This window comes from Apium graveolens, chromosome 11 (assembly GCF_009905375.1).
Source record: "Apium graveolens cultivar Ventura chromosome 11, ASM990537v1, whole genome shotgun sequence".
Lineage (NCBI taxonomy): Eukaryota > Viridiplantae > Streptophyta > Magnoliopsida > Apiales > Apiaceae > Apium > Apium graveolens.
In genome coordinates this window covers 163354732-163371058 of record NC_133657.1, presented here as the reverse complement: position 1 = coordinate 163371058, position 16327 = coordinate 163354732, and the positions used below count along the sequence as shown (strand labels likewise).

At 33.1% G+C, this 16327-nt stretch overlaps 2 protein-coding genes across 2 annotated transcripts; both read left to right on the top strand.

Moving 5' to 3' along the window:
- Positions 1 to 10110: 10110 nt before the first annotated feature.
- Positions 10111 to 10575, top strand: LOC141696073 (putative mitochondrial protein AtMg00310). Its single transcript, XM_074500261.1, has one exon. It carries the CDS (start codon positions 10111 to 10113, stop codon positions 10573 to 10575), a length of 465 nt encoding a protein of 154 aa, XP_074356362.1.
- Positions 10576 to 11115: 540 nt separating this feature from the next.
- Positions 11116 to 11955, top strand: LOC141696072 (uncharacterized). Its single transcript, XM_074500260.1, has 2 exons — positions 11116 to 11455; positions 11528 to 11955. The coding sequence occupies exons 1-2, from the start codon at positions 11116 to 11118 to the stop codon at positions 11953 to 11955; spliced, it is 768 nt and encodes a 255-aa protein (XP_074356361.1).
- Positions 11956 to 16327: the final 4372 nt, after the last annotated feature.

The following is a 16327-nucleotide window of genomic DNA, read 5'->3' as shown; positions in this document are numbered from 1 at the left end:
ATAAGGATGGATGTCATTGCTAGTGAGTCAATGAATGTCCAGGATGCAGATAGGGAAGGACTATCTCAGCATCCTAAAGCTGTTATTGATTCCACTTCCCTTGATGCTGAGGCATTTACTCATCCTGTTCCAGCTTATCAACTTCTAGCTGAACAGGGCAATGATAATGCAGAAAGGATGCTGAATTTGGTGCATATCACATAGTCAATAATGAGAGCTAAAGATGCCATCACAGCTTTACCTTCTACAACTGGTGATGTGGACTATAAGACTGGTGGTTCAGCTGATTTCTTTGAAGATGTGAGTGGGGACAGTGAAGATGAAGCAATGGACACAGGGGGAGAAGTAGGCTCAAGTTCAAGGTCAGGTATGCCATCATGGGCATTCTCAAAGCACTGTGATGAGCATTACTTCAAGACAACCCTGATCCAATTAATCAATCAGACCAATATTGTTATTCAAACCACTACCAATGCTAGCACCAAGAAGCTCCTTCAGGCACATCTAGCCTCCCTGCAACTTCAACAAATCCAAGGCTTCCAGCATGCTAGAGATGTGAATACTATAAAGAATGATATTGAGGAGATAAAAAAGGCTATTTCAGACAGGATAGATTCTAAACTTCCAGAAGCTACAATGCTTGACATCAAGAGGCAATTAAGGAAAAATTATGATCTGTCAACCAAGATAGATGCCTTGGACACAAGAATATCAGCCATGGAAGAATCTTTAACTGCCATTCATCTCCATCAAGCCCAACAGACTGATCTACTTCAAAAACTGGTGGCTGCTCAAACCCCCTCCTCTGCTCAACTTGATGATAACAAAAAGGGGGGAGAAAGGATCAAGTGAGGGGGAGAGGCTTCAAATTCAAATCACTAAAGTAATTATCCCTTCAATTACTATCTCAAAGCCATCAGTTACAGATAGTATAGATCTGATCAATGCAGCAGCAGCCAACTTAAGAGCAGCTGATAAGGAAAAGTTGAGTTTAGTCAACTGGGAGAAGATTGATGAGGAAATACAGAAGAAGTTTGAACTTGTCAAGGAGCCAGTTAAGTCAGCCATCCATCACTCTCAAGTCAAGCAAATTAGTATGAATGAGATGAGTATGAATTATCGGGAAAGAGGACAGCCTTCCTGCATCAAATATCCAAAGGCTAAAATAATTCTTAAACCAAGGGTAAACTACTCAAAATCATCATTGAAGAACCCTTTGGACACTGTGTATGAGACACCTAAGCCTGATGAGAAGAAGCTTCTGTCAAGGTCCATTGCTTTATACAAAGATCCAGCTGATTCAGCTTCCAAAAGAAGAATTGCCAAGATTTTCAAAATTGGGAAAGAAATTTGTGTGGTGGCTGGACATCCTCAATTTGCTCAAGCAAAGAGAGAAGAAAAGGCTAGATTGAAGCATGAAAAGAAGCAAGATGCTCTGGATACTAAAAAGACTAAACAAAAAAAAGAGCAGATTGCTATCTTGGCCAAACTACATGCTGTAAATTCATCACAACAAATTCCTTCTCAACCATCTGAAGCTATTGAATCAAAGAAGCAAGTTGAACAACAGAAGAAATCTCCAAGAAAGAAGGAATTGGCTAAAAGAATTAAAAGGAAACTGGATATTATTGACAAGGAATTGGAAAATCAATTTCCTAATAAATCCACACCATCTACAACTCAAGCATCAAAGCCCTCTGTGATATTTGAAGATATCAGGGTGGTGGATCCTTTTAGGAATATTCATGGTGAACCTGTTGTGCCCAAGGATGAGCCAATAGAATGGGAGAACATACCAATTTCTGACTTCAATCTACCAATCCTTAACAAGCCAAAAAGAACAAAGTCAAGAGCAGTCAAGAAAGTGAAGCTGTCACCTCTCAAATCCAAGTCTCAAGTCAAAGCTCAATCTAAAGTCAGTAAGGGAGACTATCTGTACTTGTGTGACATGAAAGAATTTTCTGATCTGAACCTCTATCTGGATGAACTAGATGAAGTGAGAGGAATTGATGCATACAGATACTTACCTGAAAGGTTAGTGTTCAAGTACAAAGGAGGAAAGGAGATTCAGTGGCCTCTTCACAGGATCCTTCAAGAAAGCCAAGCTGTACTGATTAAAGTTTATTCATCCTTCAAGAAGAACTTTGGGTTCAACATTACTGCAAGAAGAATGGTATTGAAGAAGATTGAAGAACGAAGGAGTATTAGAGCTAAAGATGCACTCTTAAAGACTCTAATCATCCCTTACATAGGGAGAAGAGTGCATCCAAGGCCCTACTGGCTGATGGAGTTCATAGATGACAAAGGTGTGAGAAGATTCTTCAGATTAGAAGACCAATTGAGCATCTCTAGCAATGAGACTCTTTTGAAAATGCAAGGAAAGCTAAATCTCTCAGAATCTGATGAACTGGAATTCCATAGGAAGCTCCAAAATCAGATTGAGGAAAACAACAGAAAGCTTGGAAAGAGATCCAGACCTTCAAGAAACTAGTCAAATCTACTCAGGCTAGAGGAGCATCTTGAAAAATGACTGTGAGCAAAACTTTGTACATTTTTATTGAAGCACTTTTCAGTAATATCTACTTTCTCTTAAAGTTATGTTTTTGGGTTGTTTTGTTATCATCAAGTATCTCTTAATTTATGGCTACAATTCCAGTAGACATAAATTGGGGGAGATTATTGTGTATATGTTGTGTACTTGATGATTTCATGAACAAAACACCTTAGTAGATTTTACTTAGTGAAATAATGTAGCACTCGACGGATAAGATTTATAGTCCCGACGGATGACTCATTATAGTCCTGACGGATGATGACTTATTATCCATCGAGTGAGTAGCTTATGTAACAATAAGTCTATAGCACATTTCTGCATTCACCATTGTATAGATTATGTAAGTAGTATTCAAGTCATGTTGACTTTAACTAGATATACAGAATAGGTTAATTAATTGTACATAGATGATGTCTTGTAATTCTGCATAAATGAAATGAAGTCAAGTGCCAGTCTGCTACCCGACGGATAACCTACAATGAAGTCGACGGATGATCAAATAGACAACCGGACGAATGATCAATAACTCGACGGATGATCATGAACTCGACGGATAAAGAATTCAAATATCTGTTGACAGTGACAACACAGTCACATGCGTCGAGTGGATGCAAATGGAATGTGGTAGCCTATTCAACTGGGTTTTCGAGAACAAAGAAGCATTGCCATTTTCATGCTATTATGAAGATATTCAAAGATGCTGGAATAGAGTAATGAAGTAGCATTGTAATAGATTAGATAGTTTTTGTTTTATTATCTTGTCTTATTACTTTGTAATCTTGGTGATATATAAACCAAGTAGTAGCAACTAAGACACTATCGATCTAAGCAAGAAAGCAGAGAAATATTTGTAAGCAGGATTCTTAGCATTTCTCTGTAGTCTTAGAAGTTCAATTGTTGTAAGCAGCTGTGAGCATTTTTGCACACAGGGTTCTCTCGATATATAATATATATCTCTAATGGAATCATTCAAATCCACCATAAAGTTTTTAAAGACTCTTATTTTTAATTACTTGTGTCTTGATTCACTTAAGTTTTTATTCCGCATTGTGTTAATCAATACACTTATATTTATATTTGAGTTAGAACATTTTATTTCAAGAAAAAGTTTCAAGAATTACATTCAACCCCCCTTTTGTAATTCTTGTCATATTGTTAAGGGACTAACACATGTTGACTACTAGATTGATATGCAGAATATGTTGGCTAATTGTAAAAATGAGATGTCTTGTAATTCTGTATAAGTGAAATAGAGTCAAGTGACAGATAGACTCCCGACGGATGATCTACAAGGCTCCCGATATATGATCAGCATATTCCCGACGAATGTTCAACATGATCCCGACGGATGATCATATTCAAAATAGTTGTTGATAGTGACAACATAGTTACATGCATCGGGTATTTGTAAAAGGAATGTGGCAGCCTGTTAAGCAGGATTTTGAGAACAAAGAAGCATTATCATTTCCATGCAAATGTGAAGATATTCAAAGATGCTGGATAGAGTAATGTTGCAGCATAATATTAGACTAGATTTATTTTGTTTTATTGTCTTGTCTTACTTTCATGTAACTTGGTGATATATAAATCAAGTGTAGCAAGTAGAACAACTAACAAATCAAGCACATTTTTCAGAGAGATAGATAAAGCTGTACTTGTTAATAATTTCTGTGTAGTTTGTTTGTTCACTTGTAAAATAGTTGTGTGCTATTCAAAACATCACAAAGTTCTCAATCTGATACAGAGTTCTCAAATCCACTATAAAGTTTTAAAACTTGTGATTTATTACTTAGTGTTTTGATTTCTATTATTTTTCCATTCCGCATTAAAGCAAATCAAACACTGTTATATATATTAAGCTAGAACATTTTTAAAATCTAAAAAGTAGCCAGAATTACATTCAACCCCCCTATTCTGTAATTCTTGTTGTATTGTTAGGGAATAACAAATATCTTTTTATTAGATACATGTTATATTTTCAATTGTATTGATTAAAACTAACTTAAATTAATATTAATTGTATGTTTAAAATTAATAAAAAAAGTCCTTACACATTCAATAAAATTTTAGATAATGACTTTTTAGCTAATAGGTTTACATGTTATCCTCGGAGATGCTAAAAAATAAGTTATAAAAATGTCCAATGTAATCTTAAAATGATTTATTTATGTGATTAAATCAGGTGATTTCTATTAGTATGTAGCAACAGAAAATGAAAATTCACTATTTAAAAATTATTTTTCTCCCATATTTGCATCATTAATTTGATCAACATGGGGCCATATTTGCATTATCTTTATTTACATTTCCTCTTCAACATTTTTCTCAACAATTTTTACCGTCTTCACGAATTTGGCGTCCATCCATTTTGCATTGGTTTTTCAAAAACTTCTCTCGTTGTTTTTCTCACTTTATTTTGAGCTCTAGATGTTTATTTATTTTTCTTTGAAAGCATGTTTAATCAAACAAATGAAAGAAAATAAGGCCAATAACTAATTAATCATAACCAATCAGATAAATAAATAAATACTCCATTCGTCCCAATTTATCTGTTTTGTTTGACTTTTTACGGTCAAATTGACCCAACTTTAACAAAAAAATTCACATAGTATAATATCAAAAATACTTATAAAATTTATATCATTAGAAAGTATGTTTAATCTACTTTTATATGTATATTTTAATTTTTCAAAATAATGAAATAATGAGTTTTTATTTACGGTTAAAGTTGAGTCAATTTGACCATTAAAAATCAAAAAAGACAGATAAATTGGGACGGAGGGAGTAATATAAGTTCATTCAATCAGACAAAATAAAGTGATAAATCATGTAAGTTATACATCAAGTAAAGTGCACTCCGTTTGCTCACAAATTGGATGTTAGACCCATTGAAATACTAACATTCAATATCTCTCACTTGTAATAATATAATAAAAGGAATTTTTAGGCATTACTCGTTTCCATTAAATTCGTGTAACATTGTCAATTAAGTCAAGTGTATTATTAAAATTACTTTAAATTTATTGTTTTTTCTGGGATTTACTCTACTCATTCATCAGGAATTACTTGAAGTTGTTGCCAGGATATTCACTGGAGATGTTCGTTAGTTACCATCGAGTTAATAGCCGTTGATTATGGCAGTGTCCCCCCATAAGCGGTATTATAGGGTATTATGATGATGATATAGGTGTCCGTTTGGAAAACCTTAAAATAAATAACTTATTACTTAAAATGAATAAGTTCTATAAGTGTTCGGATAAACTTACTTATAAGTCAGATTTTTTTTAGTTAAATGAATTAAAATATATAATTATTAAATACAATTATCTTAATTCATGAATTTTAAATTAAAAAATATTTTAAAATTTTACTTTAAACTCAAAATTTAAAAAAAAAATGAAAAAATACAAATAAGTTGGAAAAAAGTACGTCACCGCTAACATTTAACTTATCAGCTTATAAGTTGTAAATTTAACTTATAAGTTGGGTAGAAAAACAGTCGTCGATAAGTTGTTGCGGACTTATAAACCAATAAGTTAGCTTAATAGAATTCCCAAACAGGAACTAGTTCATGAAGTGAAAGATGATAACTACAATTTGTGCGAAAATGGAGAGGATTTACACTTAGTTAAGAAAAATATATCCAAGTCACTTTAGATTTTACATGCAGCTTTCACGTCAAAAATTTAATCTAAATTGTAATATTAGCTGAAAAGGGAGGAGGCTATTTAAGAAGAGTAAAGATAAATTATATCAAGTTTTGGAAAACAATCATTAGAAGATCAACAATATATCAGTAATGAAAGAAAAATGACTAGTCATTTAAATTAATGAAAACTGGTGGGGATTACTATATTATATTCGTTTTGCCCAAGTTTTAACTAGAAATTAGAGAAGGCACATTTGTAGAGTTTTAAAAAAATTGAACTTGAACTTTAAGTTAGAAATGTGATGGTTTATTTAAGTAGTTGAACTCTCTTAGTTAGATGTTGGTCGCATGTTTGTATGTTATTTAGAGTTTGGACTCGATGATTAGATATATGGATTGTGTTAAAATGGCTCTGTTTGTGGTAATCAAATTGGTATTTGCTTTTCATTTTTCTTGGGTAAAGTGTTACCGTGGCTTGATAAAATGTTAGGGTAGGTTGTTATGATTTGTAAATTTGAAATTAGCGATTTGTAAATTTGAAATTAGAGCCATCATTTTGAAAATTATAAATCACAGTCACTAAAATGCAATTATCTCTAAAAAATTTTTATTTTGATTTATCTGTTGTTAAAAAAAGTAGCAAATTTGATTTATAAAATAAATAAAGATAAGTGTTTTAGTTAAAAAAGTTAATTGGTTTGTTAATAGTAATCATAATATTTTATTTCATTAAATAAAATTGTCTATGATATTTTTTTGGAAAATGAGATATTTTAATTAGAAAAAATAATAAAGATAACGTATTTTAGTTAATAATGATAATTGGTTTATTTACTAATTAGGATTAAAATAGAAACTATTAGTAATTATAATATTCTATCTTATTAAATAGAATTTCCATTGATATTTTTGAAAAAATGAGATGTTTTAGTTTAAAAAATAAAGAAAATAATATGTTTTAGTTAAAAATGTATTTGGTTTATATACTAATTGAGACCAAAATATGTTTAAAATAAACAGATCCTGAAAATAATAAAGTAAGGGATTTAAGGTTGAAATATCTGAAATAATTAGGTAATGGCAATTAAGTAATTTCAGCAAATAGATGCAAGAGTATTTTTAATAGTTTCTTTTCAATATTTTTGGTAGAGAAGTTGTTCAAAAAAGTAGCAAATTTGATATTTATAGAGAAAAAAATAGGGTTTTTTAGTTGAAAATTTTAATTGGTTTGTAATAGTAATTATAAAATTTTATTTTATTAAATAAGATTTCCAAATGAGATGTTTTAATTGAGAAATATAAAAAGATTACGTGTTTTAGTTGAAAAGTGTAGCTGTTGGACGAGATTTTCGCATGATTTATGATAATAAGATTTATACTGCTGAAAATGTGGGAGAACAAGGCGGGAGTTTTTCAAATAAATTACTATAATTACAAGATGGTAAATCTGGGCCAGGGGATGAGGAAATTATTGGGCTGGATGTCGAGGATAGAAAAAGGAGAAGGAGTGGGCCTGACTCAAAAAGAGTTATGGATACAGACGATGTCCTAACAAACCCAGAGGCGGTTAACAAAGTAATCGTACAACATGAAGCTGGTCTTTCTAATATGGATTGTTCAGTATCATCTCAACAATATTTGGCTACGCTTGCTCAGCAAGCTAGCCGCTCATTATGAATCTCTTAAGTTGGAACTGTCGAGGGTTGGGGAACCCTCGTACAGTTCGTGTTCTAGGAGACGTTATAAGGTCTCTAAAACCCACATTTCTTTTCCTTTCAAAAACTAAGGTGGATAAAGGTAGAATTGATGAGCTTTGCAGTAAGCATGGTTTTTCAGATTATTTTGCAGTAATAGGGATGGCCAGGGAGGAGGGTTAGCTGTTATGTGGAAGCAAACGGTGGCATGTAAAGTTACTGATTCCTCTACTAACCACATTGACGTAGTTTTCTTAGAGAAGAATTCTCCAGCTTGGCGTTTGTCTTGTTTCTATGGAATGCCAGAGAGATCCAGAAGACAAGAGTCGTGGGACCTGTTAAGGAACTTAGCAACAAAGGACTTGATTCCTTGGTGTGTGTTTGGGGACTTCAACGACTTGTTATACGTGTCTGATAAGAAGGGAGGGAACCCTCACCCTCAGTCTCTTCTAGATGGGTTTCGTTTAGCTGTGGAAGATTGTCATTTGGTGGAGCTGGATCTTACGGGGGGAGAGTTTACTTGGGAAAAAAGCAAAGGCAAACCGAACTGGGTTAAAGAACGTCTTGATAGAGTTTTTACTAATCAGGATTGGTGGCGTAAATTTCCTCTCTGCACTCTTAACGTTAATCATGTGTCGTGCTCAGACCATGATCTTATTCAATTGCTGCTTTGTGATATGAATGTTTCAAGAAAGCAATTCAGATTTCGTTTTAAAAACTTCTGGCTACAGGAACCTTCTTTTAAGGAGGAAGTAACGGAATTTTGGAAATCTCTTCCTATAGTGAGTGTCTTACCTAAGTTGTTGTCTACGTCTTCTTTCATGGCTAAGTGGGGTAAGAATTTTTTTCACAATTTTAGAGACAAAGTGAAAAAGCAAAAGGAGATTATGAATGCGTTGGAGTGTCGAGAAGATGCTGAAGGGATTAAATCTTATTTTGAAGAGAAAGAAAGATTAAACGAGCTTCTTTTAAACGAAGAGGTATATTGGAAACAGGCGGCAAAGACTTTTTGGTTGGAAGAAGGTGATTTGAATACTAAATTCTTTCATGTACAAGCATCGAAGAGGAAGAAGCTCAATAATATTGCATTTCTGACTACAGATGATGGGGAGAAAATAGATGATCATGAGCAGATGTGTGCAATGGCCAAAGACTACTTCAAAGGTGTATTTTCGGGGGAGTGTTGTGCTGATCTTCCTGCATCTGATACGGATCAACCTGTTATTACAGCGGAGCAGAATAGGATGCTGGTTGCAGAGCTTAATTTTAAGGAATTCACATCTGCGCTAAAGCAGATGCACCCAGAGAAAGCATCTGGGCCAGATGGGTTCAGTCCTGCGTTTTTTCAGCACTTTTGGGAGTTAGTTGGCAAGGAAATTTTTCAGTGTTACAAAAAATGGTTAGATGATAATGCTTTTCCTGCTGAGGTAAACAGTACCAATCTGGTTTTGATTCCGAAAAAAGAAAGTGTCGAGAAGCTCACTGATGTAAGGCCAGTAGCCCTTTGTAATGTGATGTACAAGATTTTGGCGAAGGTTTTAGCTAATCGTTTAAAGTGTGTTCTTCCTAGTATTATTTCGGAGAACCAGTCAGCTTTTGTGCCCGGTAGAAGCATCACTGACAATGTTCTAGTAGCGTTTGAGCTGATCCATTTTATGAAAAGGAAGAAAGGCTGTCAAGAAGGGGAGGTGGCTTTGAAACTTGACATTAGCAAGGCTTATGACCGAGTGAATTGGAACTATCTTTGGCACAGCTTAAAAGTCATGGATTTTAATGGAAAATGGGTGGGTTGGATGAAGCTTTGTGTCACCACAGTTCAATACATGGTGTGCATGAATGGATCGTATGTTGGTCCCATTACTCCGAGTCGAGGTTTGAGACAGGGAGACCCTCTGTCTCCATATCTATTTTTACTCTGCGTTGAAAGTCTTTATCATATGATCAAACAGGCAGCTACCAACGGGAACATTCATGGCTGCTGTGTTAGTGGTTCTGCTCTTGCGGTTACGTACTTATTATTTGCAGACGATAGCTTGTTGTTTTTCAAAGCAAGTAAGGAGGAATCTCAATGGGTGAAGAATATTTTGAATGTGTATGAGCGACAGTCGGGGCAAGCTGTAAATTTTAACAAGTCGGGGATATTTTTTAGCTGAAATGTAAGGAGGGACAAGCAGCAAGAGATCTCTGGTATTTTGGGTGTTCATAATGGAATGATGGATAGTAAGTATCTGGGACTACCATCTCTGATAGGCAAGTCAAAGAAGAAGGTTTTCAATTTCATTAAAGAAAGAGTGTTAAAACGCATCCAAGGTTGGAGTAATAGTAAGCTTTCACGGGCAGGAAAGGCTGTTATGATAAAAAACGTAGCTCAAGCAATTCCATCTTACTGCATGTCGTGTTTTTTAATTCCTAAATTGCTTTCACAGGAGATTGAAAGGATTTTAAATGGTTTTTGGTGGAAGTCAGGAGCAAATAACGGGAAGGGCTTACGCTGGCTTTCATGGGAGAAGATGTGTAAATCGAAAAACAAAGGTGGTCTGGGTTTTAGAAGTTTGTACGGTTTTAATCTGGCTCTATTGGGGAAGCACGTATGGCATTTGTTGAACAATACAGGATCGCTGGTTGAAAGAGTCTTTAAAGCACGCTACTTTCAACAAAATCATTTTCTAAAAGCTTAGGTGGGTCAAGATGCAAGTTTTATCTGGAAAGGCATTTGTATGGCGAGAGATGAATTGTGCAAAGGTTTTAAATGGGTGCTGGGAGATGGTCAGACTATTAATATCTTCTCTGATCAGTGGTTAAGGGGAAAGAATGACTATAGAGTGGAAGATCATCACGTTAACAGAAACAGAAGTGATAAGGTGTGTGAGTATTTCCGTCCAGACATTAAACAATGGGACGTGAATAAAATATGAAATACCTTTCATGACGTTGATGTTAACTGTATTTTGGGAACGAGAATTCCACAGAATCAATGTAAAGATCGAGTAGCATGGATGCATTCAAAGGAAGGGTGTTATACGGCGAAATCTGGATATCACTATTGGTTTGATAGGCAGTTTAATGAACCTGAGGCTGTATCGAAAGGCTGGAAGAGACTTTGAGAGTTATCAATTCCACAGAAGATGAAGTACTTCTTATGGAGAATCTGCAAAAACACTATCCCTGTGAGGAACTTGCTTCGAAGTAAAGGAGTTCAAACAACAATACTTTGTCCAATGTGTAATGTGGATGTTGAGCACATATGTCATCTTTTCTTCGATTGTCCTTTTGCAAATAGTTGTTGGAGCTGCATGGGTGGAGGATATAATATGGCAGAGGTGGAGTACGTATCGACTTGGCTACTGGAGAAACTTGAGGTGGAAACGGAGGATAATTTGATTAAAATGGTTAAGGTGTTGTGGGGGATCTGGTTTGTTAGAAACAGGAAAATATGGGAGGATAAAACTGTCACTCTACAAATAGCAACGGAGATTAGTTCCAGGATGATTACAGAATGGAAGGCAGCTCAAAGTAAGCAGCAGGGCGGTGGACAGGTATTAAGTAGTAGTGAACCTGGTAACAGAGTTAGATGGTAACTTCCAGATCCTGGATGGTATAAAGCTAATGTGGATGCTGCTATACATGAAGGTTCGTCTCATTTCAAAATTGGGATGGTTCTAAGGGACGATACAGGAGCTTTTGTGGCAGGTATGCTCAAGAACTTTGATGAAAATGCCTCGATTTTGGAAGCAGAGGCAACAGGAGTGCAGGAAGTGCTGCAGTGGGTGTGTGGGTTGGGTGTCTCTCAGGTGGTCGTGGAAAGTGATTCGCTAATTGTGGTTAATGTCTTAAGAAAGAACAGTCAGTATGTATCCGAGGTTGGCTCTATTTTCGAGTGTTGCAGGGCTGTCTTTCACCAACGATGCGATTTGAAAGTTCAACACGTTCGTCGACAAGCAAATAGGGTAGCTCATAGCATAGCTAAACTCCCTTGTATGTCAGGTACAATGAACTGGTTTAGTACTCCTCCTCCCTGTGTGTTGGAGATGATTGTATCTGATTTTTCTTCTGTTTAATGAATTTCAGTTTAAAAAAAAAGGATTATGATAAGATTTATTACTAATTATAAAAAAGTTTGTTTTTGCAAGGTATAAGGAGATTAAAATAGGATTAAAAAGAGACTTGTTATAGTTTATTTTTGCAAGTGAGATGGTACTAGTTTATATCCCATAATGGGCGATGTACATGTATTTTTAGAGTTTTATTTAGTATATTTAAATATATTTTTTGGTATATATATTATTCAAAGAAGTAGCCTATTTAAAATAAATAAAGGTATCATATTTTAGTTAAAAAATATTTAGTTTGTTAATAGTAATCATAGTATTTTATTTATTTAAATAGAATTATACATGATATTTCTTGAAAAGAAAATGTTTTAATTGGGAAAAATAAAAAAGATAACATATTTTAGTTGAAAAAGATAATTGAATTATTTACTAATTATGTTTAAGACAGGAATCAGTAGTAATTATAATATTCTATTTTGATAAATAGAACCGACCCTCGATATTTTTTGGAAAAGTAAGTGTTTTAACTAAAAAAAATGAAGAAGAAAACATTTTTAGTTGAAAATGTAACTGGTTATATACTAATTAGGACTAAAATATATTTAAAATAAATAGGTCCCCCAAAATTTATTAAGAAAATTGGAGTTAAAATATTAGGATTAATTAATCAACGGTAATTAAATAATTTCAGCAAGTAGATGTTCAAGTATTTTTAATAGTTTTTTTTCAATATTTATAATTTTTTCAATATTTTTGATATATTTGTTGTTCAAAAAAGTAGCAAATTTGATATTTTTTTTAAAAAGGTAACATGTTTTAGTTGAAAATTTTAATTGATTTGTTAATAGTAATTATAATATTTTATTTTATTAATTAGAAGTAGCCATGATGTTTTTTGAAAATGAGGTGTTTTAATTGAAAAAAATAAAAAAAAATGTGTGTTAATTGAAAAATATAATTATTTTCTATATTAATTAGGATTAAAATAGGAGTTATATGTAAATATAATATTCCACTATTCTATTAAAAAGAATTGTCCCTTGATATCCGTGGAAAATGAGGTCTTTTAGTTAAAAAATAATAATGAAGATAACATATTTTATTTGGAAAAAGGTAATTTGTTTATATACCAAGAGAATAATGTTCATGATGCATGTAGTTTTTAGTATAAAATGATATTTTTGTAAATGTATTTGATTTTCTGCAATTATAATAATACCCTCGTATATTTACATGAGATTTCTTTTATCTCTTATAAGTTTCCCAAGATAATCTCATGAACATTGTTAGATATTAAATGCAATGAAATGTAACACATAAGGGTGGGGGTGAATGTGTTTCTTAGATTTTTCTTTATTTTAAGCTATTTGGATTATGGTTGAACAAAGCAAATAAGATATGTAATGATATTATGTTTCACAGACACACAATATCAAAAACTCACTTATTTGTATTAATTAAATTTGTCTTGCTACAAATCCGTGTTCTTGAATAATAAGAACTCGGCTTTTATCTTGAGAGAATACAAGAAAATCTAAATCTGTTTGTTACTTCTAAATTAAGGATCCGTGTATGCTCTATAGACTAGCAACACGGGTTTACAAAACTTGCACTAAAATATACTAAACCAATTTCTAAAGCAACCTTGTCTATTTTATTTTCCGGTGATAGCAAATCTATGTAGAATCTTGCAGGTCTGTGACCATCCCTTGTCTAGTGAATCTTGACCCTTGATCTTGTATTCTTCAAGTTTCTTTTGTAGAATTTTCAATTTAGTGAATAAATTATTTGTTGACTGATAATCTTGAACTTGTATGTATTCTGAATTTGAGATAGTATGTCGAGATCTCCTTTTGTTTTATAATTTTGTGACATATCAATAAGTATAATGATTTATCGATATCTATGAGTTTTCAATAGGTTTATTTGACTTATCGATATCTCCGAGATCTCTACATGTATAAATGACTTGTCGATATCTCTGAGATCTCTACATACACATTTTGACTTATCAATATCTCTGAGATCTCTATATGAGAAATTGATTTGTCAATATCTCCAGTTCTCTACATCTTTATTTGACTTGTTGATATCTCTAAGATCTCTACATGCATAAATGACTTGTCGATATCTCTAGTTCTCTACATCTTCATTTGACTTGTCGATATATCTGAGACTTCTCTACAAATCATTTTGGACTTCTCGAATGACTTCTCGATATAAATTAATTTGTGACTTGTCGATATCTCGACTTAGAACATTTTTCATAGAACAACATTATTCAACTCCAAGCTTCTACATCTTTTCTCTGAGGCATGATCATGACTTGATCTTCTTCCAGAGTTTATTTCTTAGCTTAAAACTGTTCACAAAAAAATCCCCCAGTCTAATCTACTAATTTTTTTTACAGACTCAAGGAATACAATTAAAGAATACAAATCTTGATTATTAAACAACTTAATTTTAGGGCTGTCAATATGACTTAGTCTTGTTATTATACATGCATGTCTTCACAACAAACATAATTCTCATAAACTAATTAGGACTAAAATATATTTAAAATAAATAGATCCTAAAAATGATTAATTAAGGAAAATAAAGTAAAAATATGAGGAATAATTAAGTAAGGGTGACTAAGTAATTCAAGCAAGTACCAATTTTTTCGGAAATGAATAACACATGGAGGGGGGTGAATGTGTTTTACTGTTTTTATGCTTTTCTTGAACTTTTTATGGTTGAACAAAGTAAATTAAATCTTGTAGTGAAATGTGTTACTGCAGAAATTAAACATGCAATAATAAAGAATACAGGTCTTTTCAAAACTCACTTAATTTTATATTAAATTTAAGAATGTTTTGCTATAAAATTTCCAGGCTCTTTGTTGATAAAGAGCTTAGCTTCTTCTTGAGAGTGTTACAAGATTTTCTTGATCTAAATTGTTGCATCTGACTAAAGGACCAATGTTAACTTTATAATTTAGTTAACTGCTGGTTTACACAGTGTACAATAAGACATGCTATTAACTTTAGTAAACTGTCACTTGTCATTTCCATTTTAGGAAAAGTGTGTCTTCCATTTCTTGCTTGGCATATCTTAGTATCCTGTGTTTATTTTGATCTTCCTTTGTCAGTTAATCTTCACCATTGATCTTGTATATCCTTCAAGATGCTTTTGTAGACTTATCAATCCAGCTGTTTGGATTGTTTGTTGATTGTAGATCTTGGATATTGAACTGGTCTGCAATTTTGTACTTTGAGATTTTACCTCAAGATCTCCATTTGGTCTATAGAGAACTTGACATCTCGATAAGTATATTGGCTTATCGAGATCTCTAATACTTCATAGTAATTTTGACTTGTAGAGGTCTCTGAGATCTCTATAAGAGAATTTGGCTTGTCGAGATCTCTAGTCTTCATATCTTCACTTTGACTTATCGATATCTCTGAATTTTCTAGTGGCTTATTGACTTATCGATAACTCAGAGTTCTCTATTCAAATTTGACTTGTCGATAACTTAGAGTTCTATAGTGAATTTTGAGATATCGATATCTCTGAGTTCTCTAGTGGAATTTGACTTATCGATAACTGAGAGTTCTCTAATTAATGTTGACTTGTCGATAACTCTGAGTTCTCTAGGGAAGAAATGACTTGTCGATATCTCCAATATTCATGTCTTCAATTTGGCTTGTCGATATCTCTATGAGTTCTCTAGTAGATTTCCTGACTTCTCGATAAGTCATTTGGAGTTCTCGAGTGACTTTTCTGTAACACTAAATTTGTGACTTATAGAGATCTTTGGCTTAGAATATTTTTATCCAAACAGATTTATTCAACTCCAAACTTCTTCAAAATTCTTCTGAGGCATGACCTTCTTGATCTTCTTCCAGATGGAATCCTTAGGCTTGATATTGTTAAAATAAAAAGACTCCAGTCTGCTCTTTTTTTATTTTTACATACTTTAGAAGTTGCAAGTACAAATACAAACTAAGATTACAATACAACTTACTTAGGGTTGTCAATTTGACTTAGTCTTGTTAAAGTACATGCATGTATTGCACAACAATCTCCCCCAATTTATGAGAAGATTGCTAAACACAAATTCATGCCTGTTAACAAGACTAACCCCAAGTTAAAAAATATATGGAAAATGAAATCAATACATAAAGCTTGATAGAATTACAACTTTTATACAACATGAGATTTACAAAGTTCAATGGTTACAAGTATCAGGTAAAGAAGTTTTTGTATCTACTTCTTCCCTAAGAACATTCTTCAAGTGATCAAGAATTTCTAGTTCTTCTATAATAGGTGTTCTACTTAGGGCTTCTATAATTTTTTTTCTTGCAACCTTTGGATAACCACTTTCTAGTAAATTAAT

Bases quoted from the DNA above. Each gene is read 5' to 3' on its own strand.
- LOC141696072 (XM_074500260.1), top strand. From the start codon at position 11,116: ATGTGTAATGTGGATGTTGAGCACATATGTCATCTTTTCTTCGATTGT. The intron at 11,456-11,527 runs GTAACAGAGTTA...CTATACATGAAG, and splicing joins ATTAAGTAGTAGTGAACCTG to GTTCGTCTCATTTCAAAATT.
- LOC141696073 (XM_074500261.1), top strand. From the start codon at position 10,111: ATGGATAGTAAGTATCTGGGACTACCATCTCTGATAGGCAAGTCAAAG.